We start from the raw sequence: 13,222 nt of genomic DNA, 5'->3' as shown, positions 1-13,222 counted from the left end.
GTGATAACAAGGTTACTAATGCTTTGAATAAAATGCATTTTTGTAATATAGCTTTCATAGAAATCATTCTGGACAGGGACAAACTCAACGATTGGCAAGGTGAAAAATAGCATACGCCTCTATTACTCTCACAGCAGATAAATTTCTTGCGAACAATAAGAGTTCCTGAGTAAAAATTTTTACCAAAATTCTGAAATTTACATGATTACAATTGATATAAATTTCAAATGTCAGATCACAACTAAAAAAAAACAGAAAATAGGTTTCTTTTTTACTGATAGCCTTATAAGGTATGATTATATCCCTGGTCTGATTAGAATTGTATTTTCACAGCATGACTGAAATATCAGGATGTGTTAAAATCCATAAACTGTTCAATAGAGATTACCATTATAGTGTCATCAACCTAAACATGTTAGCTAATATTCATTTGGTATCATTAGGGTTCAAATGATTCTTAAATTCAATAGAACAGAGAGTGGTTTTAATGAATATCAAGTCAAACTTACATGCTCTAATTACTAACCAGTCAGTTTGTCTAAACTGTGGACAGCTGTTTGTACTATCCCTGAAAATGCTTTTACAGGTAGAATATAATACTTTTTTCTCATACAATTTTTAGTATAATTGAATTCACATTTGAACAGAATTATTATGGTAAAAAAATGCTAAGCAACCCTAGGGCTGAAAGAACCAATGACACTGTGTGAAGAGACAAATGATATATCATTAGATACATCAACTAACATTTAACAAAGGACCTTTTGGCATTGGCTAAGCTTATTATCAATTAATTTTTTGGCATATATAACTCAAAAACTAATGAAAAAACAAGGTGTAAAAAATTAGAGAGCAATTAGAGATATTCACTGTAAAAGATTCCTAAGAAACAAAATAGGTCTGCTGCCCAACTCGTTAAAATTTGCTTCAACTTAATCCCTAACCCATTAAAACTACGTCATTTCGTTCTTAAGATATTCAGGAAAAAATATATCAACATGAACCCAAAGTAATCGGCTTTAAACGGAAATAATGTCGTAACTGCCAACTTTTGTAGCTCCAGTTGATTAACTATTTCAGGAGCATCCTATAAACTACAGACTGTATGTACTTTTCAAGGCATACAGCAGAAGACCATAAAAAAGTCCACAAAAAACATACCATCCTTTTCAAACCCTCAAAATTATTACAAGCAACAAAGGTAGAATCTCAAAAAAAAACACTGCAAAAAGTACTATGTTAATAGTCATTCATATTTTAATGTTATAGGTAATACCAGCTATCAAATGCTATATACAATTTCGGTCCAACTGAAGGCTATGGTAACCTTGTTCTCAAGGGTTACTTTAATCTTTCTTTTAGATATTATTGAAAAAATGATAAATTTGTTATATAGTTTCAGAGAAGATAATTTCTTTTGGAAAGTTTTCTACGAACAAACTAGCATTTACAATATTAATCACTTATGCCATGATTTCGTACCATGCTTACAACTTCTTCAATTCAATAGTAGAAGTAATAAACGATTAATTAAACAAGACTTGACAAGATCAAATTGAAGCTCTTTTTTGTCAGTCTAGCTGTATGAGTTTTAGTGACTAGTCTATTGGTTACTGGTATTAAAATTTCATTCAGTCTATTGATACTTACAAAAATTTTATACACATAACAGAAACACAGTAAACATGGAAACAAACAACAATACTTCAAAACAGAAGGAAACTTATCACGCTTACCCTACCGGTGCACCTGGTCTATGCTTTCAGTTTTTAGTGGAGTCCAAGTTGCTCATTTGCTATTTTTACTTTGTATGTATGATTTTAGTTACTTTATGTTCTTTGTTAGGTATGTCTGTTTTCCATGTCTGGTCTTTGTCCCTGGATTGCATTCTTTTGATTACTGCTATAACCTTGGTTCCCTTGATTACTCTTTCAAAGTATTGAATATTAATATTGAATACTGAGAATAAAACATGATCAAACAATCTTTTAAATGATACTTTAGGTTGATAGATAAACAGAGAAACCTGTGTAAGCTAAACTCCTTTTGGACTGTAGAGTTTGTTTGGTTCGGACAGATATTCTGTTTTTTAAAGGTTTTTTTTCAACTGATTTGAAAGGACTTTTTAAAGTGACTTATTAAGATAAGTTTTCAGTTCAATCAAGATTAGGTTCATACAAGTTTAAATGGACATGTATAAAGTTAGCAGGAGCTATTTTTGAGACTCACTGCCCATTAGCCAAAATTTTTAATCAACAGATTTAATTGGCTAATTTGAAAAGAAAAGTTCAAATGTCTTTACTTCAAGGTCAAAACTTTATATATTTTTTTAAAAATCATCCCACCATTTGTTTTTGTGTCACATTTCCTACAGAGCTACACTATATTATAAGACATCATCCTCTAAAGTCATCTTGTATCCAGGAGCTATTGATTTCTATACAGAGGCACAAGACACAGGCATATTGATTTTCATTTCAAATAACTCATCAGGTAAAAGTCACAGTGAAAACATGGTACTTATTCAACATCTCTCTTACCAACCATGCCAATACTGTTTAGTACACTAGACCATACAACTTATTTTTTTAATATTTTCAAGAACAATACTTAATGTGTGCCTCTAGAACCGCAACATTGCACATTGTTTTGAATTTGAAAGAGGGTATTCTTCATGGTGAATTAACTTGTGTGAATTATTCAATAAGCACTTCAACTTGCACTGATTTGAATAGAAACATTGGAGTTTTTTAATACTTTTTATTCTTCTCATTTATTTGTAAATGTTAGGTCAACATACTCTGAATTACTCAATTGTGTTGCTATGCATGCACTGCCAAGCAGTGACTTGGCAAGTATGTAGAAAACACTACCAGAAAAACAAGACCTTGAATATGTTTGTTTTAAACAAAGGAAATAAACAAAAATAAACATAACAAGGAAAAGGCTTCAAATATCTAGAATAACATTTGTATTGGTCTGACCTTTAGAATTATTATTAAAAATCATATGATCATAATAAAATGGTAAAATACAAGACGATACTAAATATGTGCCCAATTTATAAAGGTTTTTGTCACCAAAAAAAATTTCTAATAAAATTAATATAAGATTAGAAGATGAAAAAGAGCAATCATATATACTACCAAATTTTTCAGAGGGAGTTCTGTAAACAAAAAATTTGCAAAACAGTTCTTGTTAGGTTATTGGTTAACAGAAATCCCCATGAAAAAAAATTCCAACATTTTCTAGTTTAGTATCCCATGCCCAAATTTCTTAATTCATTTTTTTTAAAATCATATCTTACTTTTAATTGTCCAAAGAATGTTTTAATTGCATGGTGTCTTTGGAAGTGAAATGTGTCTCGGCTCTAGCATATTATATCAATACCTTTATATTAGAATTAGCTCATTTGAATTCTTACATTACAGAATGTATCATTTTCTTAGAACATATGACCTGTGCATTAAATATTTATCACTAATCAATTAAAAAAACAGTTACTGCATATATATTTGTGAATTTTACCCCTCATATTATACATGTAATATCACCATGCACTTGATGCATAGCTGAGGAAAATATTCAGCAATGTTTACCAGTTACATGTATGCAACTTATTCTTGAAATTGACCAGAACATGATAGAAAAACTACTCAACCATACTGATAAAATGTGGGCAATACTGCCGTACTAACTGCCCTTCCCAAAAATTATTGGATCAAAATATAAACAAAGTCTTCAAACTGCTCAAATCTGAAATCGAATCCAATAATATTGCATACTTATATAAAAATATATCAAGCAGCTGGGGTAAGTAGTTGCAGACAGATATCCTGATCACAATAATCATTTGGCTCCGAAGCAAGGTTACGAAAAGCAAAATATTAAATGAAAAGCACCTCTTTTTGCAATCAATAAAATGATGTCATAAATAGTTGTTGTCCATGTACTGTATTTCTGAAGCCTTAATGAGATGAGACATCTACCCTATACAAACAGTTCTGACAAAGAGTAAGAAAGAATGCAGACCACAAAACAATATCAACACAATGATTTCAAGTTAGTAAATGCATTTCTGTCCATTCCATTTATTACAAACTAAACTAATTTACACACAAGAAACTTAAGTTTTTGTGTCAGTAAATCCGAGAAAAAATCACCATGAAATGAATTTAGGATTAAAATGTTACTGCAAAAAAATGCCAGTGAGATTTTGAATTGAAAAAAGGGAGATAACTTTTTTTAAAATGCTGTAATATGGTCAAAATCAGAATAAAAAAATAAATACATATAAAATATGCTACCCTAGTACATATTCAGAAATGCAATGATCATAAAACAGAGACTTAACCTTTTGATTCAAGTTTGGAATTTGAAATTCTCTTCCATAAAAATCCTCATTTCCCTAAAACGATATGATATCAAGATAATTAGAATAGAAATTACACTATTTGTGGCTTTAAGTTTCTTTTAACTAAGAAGAAATATTGTATATAAAAGGCAGGAATCATTATTATCAATACATTTGTAGATACATTCTTTATAAAACACCATGTTTAAAAACTCACATTTTCAATAAGTCAAAAACAAGAGTTTACTCCCTTGTTCAAGAGGATTATTTAGATTAACCTGTTTCTAGTAAGTTTCAATGCCATTCAGAACTGAACATAACAACTGCTCACATAACAGAACCATAAATGTACTTGTTAATTTTTTATAAGTTTTTTCTTGTGTATTACTTTTTCATGTAATAGGCATACCTAAAAGTAAAATACACATTTTACGTAACTTCTTAGCAAAAATGTCAGTGTTTTATACTGATCATGTTTTATGTCTGTAGATGAGTTCCAATAGTCCTCAGTCAATTGTATTAGGGGCATTACTTGACTCCATACATCAATTCAGGATCCAATATAACTGTCCTATGACATTATAAACAATCAATATGAAATTTATATCATACAACCCTATAACATTTAACCTCTCTTTAAAAACTTCAGCTCAAAGTCAAAATTCAACTGGTGACCTGTTAGCAGTATGTACAGATCAGTGCATATAAAATGGTAAAGGTCAATCTATGACAATATCATGACAAAATTCAAAAATTAAATTGGGTCTTAATGCAGAATTGTTTTTAATCCAAACAAAAATGTTATTGAAGAATTAATACTTAAAACCTTTTACATAAAGTTTATTCAACAATTTAAAAACCAAATAAATCTTTAATCCTCAATATATTGAAACTATAAAATCTGTAGTATTTTTTTATAGTTAATATAAACAAATATTTCTTTGAAGAAAGTTTACCTTGAATTAGTGGAAACTTCTTTGAGACAATATGTCAAATAGCTCACATTATGACAAGGTTTTAAGTAGAAGTCTTTTGTAAGAATCATGCAAATTCTGTACCATATGATACACCCCAAAAAAGACTATACTCGGCGTCACATAAATAACATACCGTTAAAATTTGAATAAAAATATTTTCTACGACTTTATTGACACCTACCGTCGTTTAAATTGTCTTAAATGACTTGCTCACGTTTAGTGTCATGTACAGAGTTATCTCCCTTAATTTTGAATTCTACAACATATTCTTTATAATTTTTATCTCCTAAGAGAAAGGGTTATATGAAAAGCCAGATGATAATTTCTGTTTATGATAGCATTTTTAACAAAATATCAAAAATAAATATATGTAGGCTTTCCAATCATGAATCACTTTCTTATCTGGAGTGCTACCTAACTTTCCTTCAAGTTAAGTTCATATCCTATGTTATTGGTCAGAATCAATTTTCATCAACTTCTGTATATTCCTTGATATTCAATTCTAGGATTTTAGATAAAAGTTGACCCACAACCTTATGGATTGGTCAAGTCTAGATAGTGTGGCCTATTTTGTACAATAAAAAAGGAAAATAAGTGTAAATTTTGCATTATTTCCAGAAATTAGTTTCACAATAAGCTAAACAATAAGCCAAAGCGTTATTGAAAATTCCAACAAATAATAATAGTTTTCATAAATTTTACGTAAAGTTTAAGTCTTTAACTTACAAGACCTAATGGACTCAAGTCTTTAGTATAACTGGCTAAATAGTTCATTATTTTTTTTTTTAAATTAGATATAATTTTAATGCTTTAATAGGTATATATTACATGAATCTCAATAGCCCATTCACTGGTTCTTTGATATTTTATTTGAAGGGAAATAACTTGCACAACAGACAGACAGATTCATCTTCTCATTAAAGAAGCCAGAATTTTTTTTTAACAAAAATAATTTAAGCATTGGTTATTACAAAACATGGTCAGTTTCTAAAAAAAATTAGTATTAATACAATTAGATATTTATCCAGATAAAGGTAATTTTATTTAACAGGATTTATTTCTAAAAGACCGCAACTGGGGTATTTGAAAATAATAAATATCAACCTATATTTCATTTTTTAAAGAAAAGAGTTTTTCCTTGTCTGTATGAAGCTGCTAATCAGTCAATCTGATGTATGGGTTGCTTCCATTTATTGGAATGTCTTAAAACTAGAGTGAAAGAGTACTAATTTTCATTTAGGCTACAATAAAAAAAATGATGGATTAATTAAAGTACTCTGCAAGAAGATGATAATGCTATTTCTACAATAGAGACATTTTATCATGTTACTTTTGATGAGCATACAAAATAATTTTAATTTAGTTATGACCTTAAAGTTTGTCCTATTGACAGGGACAGTGAAACTACCATTCAGACAGTAAAAGTTAAATTACTCTTGCCTGTAGGACAACCAAATTTCATTCATTTTTCAACATTCATTTACTAAAGGTAAACCATGATTTCTATTTGGGCAAGTATAATTTTCATCAAATTGCCTAATAGGACAAGGTTCATAAAATGTTAATGTCATATCTTGCAAATGCTTTAACTTTGGATTTTGTTAAATTACCATGATCAACTGCTTCCAGAGTAAGATTGTATTTCTCTGTTGAAACAGAATGAAGCAAAATAAATCGTATTTAACACAACAAGAATCCTCTTTGAATGATGACAGAGACACAGCCAGTTATTACAGTAAGAGCACAATGGAAGGGAAATGACATTGCAGTATTTATCATTAGTACAATGGAAAGAAAATAACATTTCAATTTAACTTTCTTTTTAATAAGCTAATATACACATACTGCCTGTAGTGGAGGGTGTTACACTGTAGTATCACTAGAGACGAAGTCGAGGGTATTATATTTACAGAGTGTGATACAGTGCTTAACACCCTCTACTACAGGCAGTATGTATTATATTACAGTGTAGGAAACCACCGCTTGCGAGATGATGTGTAATTTGGGGAGTTCTCATTAGCTTACACTCGTCAATCTGGCGACCGTCATTTGATTGGCGAGTTTCAAGGAAAGTAAACCAGCCAACAGGTTATTTAGTTGAACATCCCTTAACATCATACATAAAAAATATGTTCCCTACATTTTAAGAAATTTAGCTTGAACATGTCAAATGAATTTTGTACAATTTTATTGACTTGTAAAGCATTGTTTACGATTTGCCATTTTAAATTCTGGTAAACAGGATGTGCCAAAACCTACGCGACAGTCCCGATCTCATATCAGTTGTCAAACAAAATTATCTTGGTAATTTATGAAATGTTACCTTGCAAATTAGTTGTTTATTGTCAAAATAAAAATGAACAAGAAGCAAATGATAAACATTTTCTTGTTTCATGATGAATCTGTTGAAATATAATATTATTTTTAAAATGTGAGTTCAGAAAGGGAGTACTTTAAGTACTTGAAAAACTTCAATGGGAGGGAAAATTCAAAAATGGAAAAGTTTTTGATAATTTAGAAACAAATGAAAAGATAGTTGAAGAAAGAAAAAGAAAGGCAGAAGATAGTTAAATCCAAGAGAAAACAGATGATAGTACAGACAAAAAAACAAAAAAAATTGGCTAGTTGAATTTGTATTTGGCTAGCAAGATCAATATTCCACTAGCCAGAATGGCAAATTGGGAAAAAATGGTTTCCCACACTGTATTATACTGAATACCAGAGGGTGATATATCTTGACGTCAAGGGTGATATATCGTGTGATATACCACTGCAGTCGGGTGATATATCGATCCACCAATCACTGTTCAGTGGGGGGCGGGCTGGGAGGATGTGCAGGGAATAGACTAAAATAACTCATCACCCATTACCCAATCAGAATTCAAGTTTTTGTTTGAAGTATAATATTACTCAATAATAGTACATGTAATAAAATATGAATGACCAAACATAAACCTATTTCAATAATTTTACAGTACCAAGCAAGGATATATTTTTCTGAACAATTTTTCAAAAAAATTACAAGAAGCTGGCTTGCAATCTATTGAATACCTGGAGATCTAAATATGAGGAGACACAAAACTGTCACGCTTTATAGCTGTGACCTAGAACCTCATAATCCACAAGTACTTTACCAAGTTAGCGAACTTGCTAGCATGTTAGGTATATCTGAAGGGGCTAATTAAGATAAATCCAAAATAAATTAAAAACCACACTTTTTTTATTTGTCCAATAGTATTTCTGCTTTGCATAAATAAATTTCAAAGAAAATCTTCTAGGTGCAAAATAATAAAGGTACATAACCAAAAAAAAAGGTAAATTAAACCATGTTTTATGGTAAACCTCACTGAGCCTCATTTAACCTATGGTTGAGCTAGCAAGGAAACTTCAGGCTATTCTACAAAAATTAAGAAATTAACTGTAAGTTTATTTAAATAATTTGTGCATACTGCTACATGATAGCTGATCCATTTCAACTTTCTATACTTATTAAATATCAAGCATGAATGATGTTAGTGAGAATATTCAACAAAGCATTCAATAATAATCTCTACGAACCAATGATTAAAATGTTCTACTAAAAAACTGACTTAGGTTTTATGTAATAAATTGAAGAATAAGCATTCATGGAAGACAGAATTCAAATGTAACTATGAATGAATGTTCTGTCTCAGCTGTCAAACATAAAAATCAAAAGGCATGATTATACCATAACTTACCCTGTTAATATACATATGTGAGGTGTAATGAATAATTCAGGTAATCTAACTTGTCAAAATTAATAACTATCTGTTAAATAGGTTGATTTCGAAATTCCCAATTTCCATGATTCCTTACAACACCTTGCAACTATACATTTACTGATACATGTATCAGTAAATGATGTATGTATACATACTGTATGTATAGTTTTACAAGAATGAAGCAGTCATGATCAAATGAATTTATGTAATTTTACACATTATCATTACCCTTTAACTGAGAAACAAACCTTAAAAGCATGTATTACTTTTTTGTTTCCTAATTTTGGGTATGTCTGTTTTGTTTTCATTTATTTCTTCCTCAATACAAATTTCATCTGTTAATATTATAATTCCATATGCATGTAACAATACAAGGGAAGTCCTTGATGCTTGTTCCACTCTCTGTCTGATACCGACAGTGGATGGTACTGAAAACATTTATAGAACTGAGAGTAAAATTTATTATTTAAACACAGTACACCTTTTATGAATAGCTTAGTACTGCTTTGTTTCAAATTAGCAAATTACCAAGTTTTATGTCAAGTAAAATTTTAAAATAGTGTTGTTCAAGTTATATTTTTGAAACACTACTCATTACACAGCCTGAAGTGCCACATATGAGAATCATTTGAAATGCAACATCAGGATAGGAAACACAATTAAATTCTGGCCACTACTGAATACAATTTTTCAATATATTCACTATGTGGCTACATAAATTTTTGCTAAAATTAGCCAGCCCTGGGCCAAGAAATAGCCAGTCTCGGCCTGGCGGGCAGGTTACTATTTCTAACTCTGCACAACATATGAATACCCCATGATTATTATATAATAACATATATATATTTAACAAACATAAGTTGATCATAAACAAATGTAGTTAATGTGGAAGCAGGCCAATATTTACCATATTAATGCACATATTTGTATATGAGAAGCATATGATAATCATATATGACAGGTTTGGCTTTGTTCACTCGTGTACATTTTGTATATGAAAACCTTTTCATCTTGAGTAAATGAATACTGTACAATTAAATGTCTATTTCACAATTATTGACAATTTTAATTGAATACTCATGTATTCTTCTTCTAATCTGTTTTAGTATTATTGCAAAAAGTTTTCCATGTAAGCTTAGTTGAGCCATATTGGACTGAGGTACAGCCCAACTTCAATGTGCAGCGCCAGATCCAGACACTTTGAAAAAGGGAGTGCCAGCTGAGGTTCTTCAGAAAAAGGAATTGTTAGGACATTATTTGCTTTTTTTGTCAATTTTACACTTGAAATTGACAAATTTTCCCATAAAAAGGGAGATGCCAACCCCCTGCACCCCCCCTCTGGATCCGCCACTGATGGGGCTAGCTAAGGACCAGTAACTTAGCCAATATGGAAAAAACCTTGAGCAATTATAATATTGTATTTGATAGACTGATACATACACATACAAAAATAATGTACTGAAAAAAAATTTTCTAAATAAAATCACAATTTTGACAAAAACTTACAATGTACAATGATGTTTTTTTTTTTTTTTTTTTTGAACATCACATTTATCTTTTGAAATTGATAAGGGTTTGTAAAGGTTTGACGGTAAACATTACTATAATTTACATTTATATGGAATGCATCTAGAGCATAAAACCATTAATTTCTGAAATGGTTCATGTTTAGAAATCTTTGATTTTCAAGGTTCATTACAAATTTATATTTCATAAATGTCATTAAGTAAATGTGACCATAGGGAGATTGACTTGTTTGTTGATCATTAAAAAGGAAACTGTCTACATTTTTTTTAATTTTAAAATGTTTATGTAACTGTATAATATGTACATGTAATTACAATTATAAAAAGATCATCATCATAAATGACATATCTTCTGTCATATCTTCAAAATAACACTTTTTAATTGACTTTTTCAGGAATAACACTGTGCAAAGGTTGCAAGGATAGCCTGACAGGAATTGTTTTAAGAAATTAACTGCTTTGAAGGAAACAGGAGGGGGAGTGGAAAGGACATAAGAAAATGACAAATGACAATCAAATAACAATTTTTAGATTAGATAGTTATAAGCAACAAAAACATGAAATTGAATTATATTTACTTAGTAGATATTAATACTTTGTTGAAATCAGCCCACTACACCGTATATTTGTTGTTATTTAAAGCTTTTTTGAGACACACAAAAAAAGGAAACTCATAAATGTACATATATGTACAAAAATGGATACAGACAGATATCACAAAAACATACATGTACATGTATAACACAGAAAGGGAAAACAAGAAAGTGATACATCATAAAGAGCCACCTGCCTATATGTGACCTTTTTTTTAAATTATACTCATTTGTACATGCATCAGTTTCAATATTTTATAAATCAATAGGAAGAAATCATTTGCTATTTACTGAGAAGTACAAACTACAAAATTGTGTATAAACTAAAATCAAGAAAATCTCTGATCAAGTAGATGTAGTCTAGTTCAAATCAAACCAAGAGATTAATCTTTAAATTGTATAATTATTTAGTACCAGTAATAAGTTAAGTACTCCATATTTTAAAGCACTTCAGTGTCATATTTACCAGACCAAGGATTACTATGAGCAAAAATACAGTCACAAAAACAAGAACCATGTAATAAAAAAGTTCAAATGCAACACAAGAAAAAAGACTTGCCAAAATGTATCATTGTACCTCAAGATATTTTTTCACTTTCCTCATCATTGCATTGGACTAGAACTATCATACATTATATGATTAAAGATGAATAGAGAAAATCAGGGTAAACCTAACCTAAATAATAACTTCTATTTCAACAGGCATAAAAAGCATATAGCACAACATTACAATTTTTCCTTTTGCCATCATAAATGAAAAAATTGAACTTCTTCATCAACACATAAAAGAACACTTAAAAGAACCTTTCACATAGATATTCCAAGATAAAAAAAAAATATTAAAATGAATGTAAATGATTGTAAAACCACAGAATGAGCATCAACTCAATTGCTGAAAAAAAACTTTCAATTCTTTATAAAGACATTGATATTCAAAAATGAATACAAAATTAAAATTATAATGTAAACATATTTTGATACGTGGGTTGTCTCAGCAGAAGATGAGCATCTATTCTGCTGCTGAAACTGGTCATTCAGTATTACCGCAGGCCGAAGATTATATTAATTTGTATGATAAATAAATGAAAGTATCTTTTCGCGTAAATTATGACGTTTGAATTTTTGAAAATATGATTGTAATTTCAAAAAAGTCCACTTATTACTAGAAAACAGAAAAACAACATGTAAATGTCTTCTGCAACAAGATCAGATGATACTTTACCTGCAATGAACACTGCTGACATTCAGTTATGTTGTAGTTAACCCTTGCATGACATCCATTTATAAACATATACAACAATATCCAAACTGTCAATGTACCAACATAGTTGTTATCCATAATATTCCAAAAAATACTCCGATGCAGGAAACTCAGACATGCTTCTGCTCTCTTCTTCTCGTGGTTTGTATATGTAAGTGAGACAACCCCTGCTATTCAAAGAGCAGACTACTCGGACAGAAAAATAGATTGCAGAACAATCACTTTATGCATTTGATAGTTTTAAAGTTCTTCTAGGCGTAAGACGACGCAAAAAAGTAGATACCAACTTTAATTTGAACAACTTTTTTTCAAAAAATGACAAATACAAATACAAATAGTTTTATGAGCTCCAACTCTGTTGCAATAAGTAGTTCAGGCTCATATAGGAATGTAAAGTCCCAGTATATGACACAACAGAACAAAATTTATTGTGTAAATAATCTTCAGAATTCAAGAAAGTTTATTATCAAAATTCATATTTATTTTTTTTTTTTTGTGCACTGTTCATTAAATCTTATCGTATGTTTTAAAGAAGAGATTTATTTTCTAATCGAAAATGTCTCCCTGTGTTTTGTAACAGCAACAATTAAACAGAAAATGGAATTCGTCTGCAATAGAGACATTAATTACTTGCTGTATCCTTTCTGCAATACAATAGTAATTTTTAGACGTCTTGAATCATGTTGTCTGAAAAATTACCGAAATTTTAGAAGACTGAATCTAGTTCAACTATAAGTAACATTAAAACCAAAAATATAAAGAAATAAC

The 13,222-nt window shown here is 29.8% G+C and overlaps 1 protein-coding gene across 2 annotated transcripts in view; it reads right to left on the bottom strand.

Annotated features, from left to right (window-relative positions):
- LOC148627321 (uncharacterized) overlaps positions 1-12,618 on the bottom strand; it is a 110,289-nt gene extending 97,671 nt beyond the window's left edge. Inside the window, exon 1 of one of the 2 annotated variants that reach the window (XM_088571315.1) lies at positions 12,416-12,618. In XM_088571315.1, the coding sequence (XP_088427441.1) occupies positions 12,416-12,532 (117 nt within the window). In that variant the 5' untranslated portion in view covers positions 12,533-12,618. The remainder of the gene's footprint in view (positions 1-12,415) is intronic. The other variant, XM_088571316.1, reaches the window with a different exon arrangement.
- Between the last annotated feature and the right edge of the window lie 604 nt (positions 12,619-13,222).

This window comes from Perna viridis, chromosome 1, assembly GCF_037379345.1.
Source record: "Perna viridis isolate PV_CMFRI_1.1 ecotype Kerala chromosome 1, ASM3737934v1, whole genome shotgun sequence".
NCBI classification, from domain to species: domain Eukaryota; kingdom Metazoa; phylum Mollusca; class Bivalvia; order Mytilida; family Mytilidae; genus Perna; species Perna viridis.
Note: the sequence above shows the minus strand (reverse complement) of the source record. Positions and strands in the feature narration are given on the sequence as shown.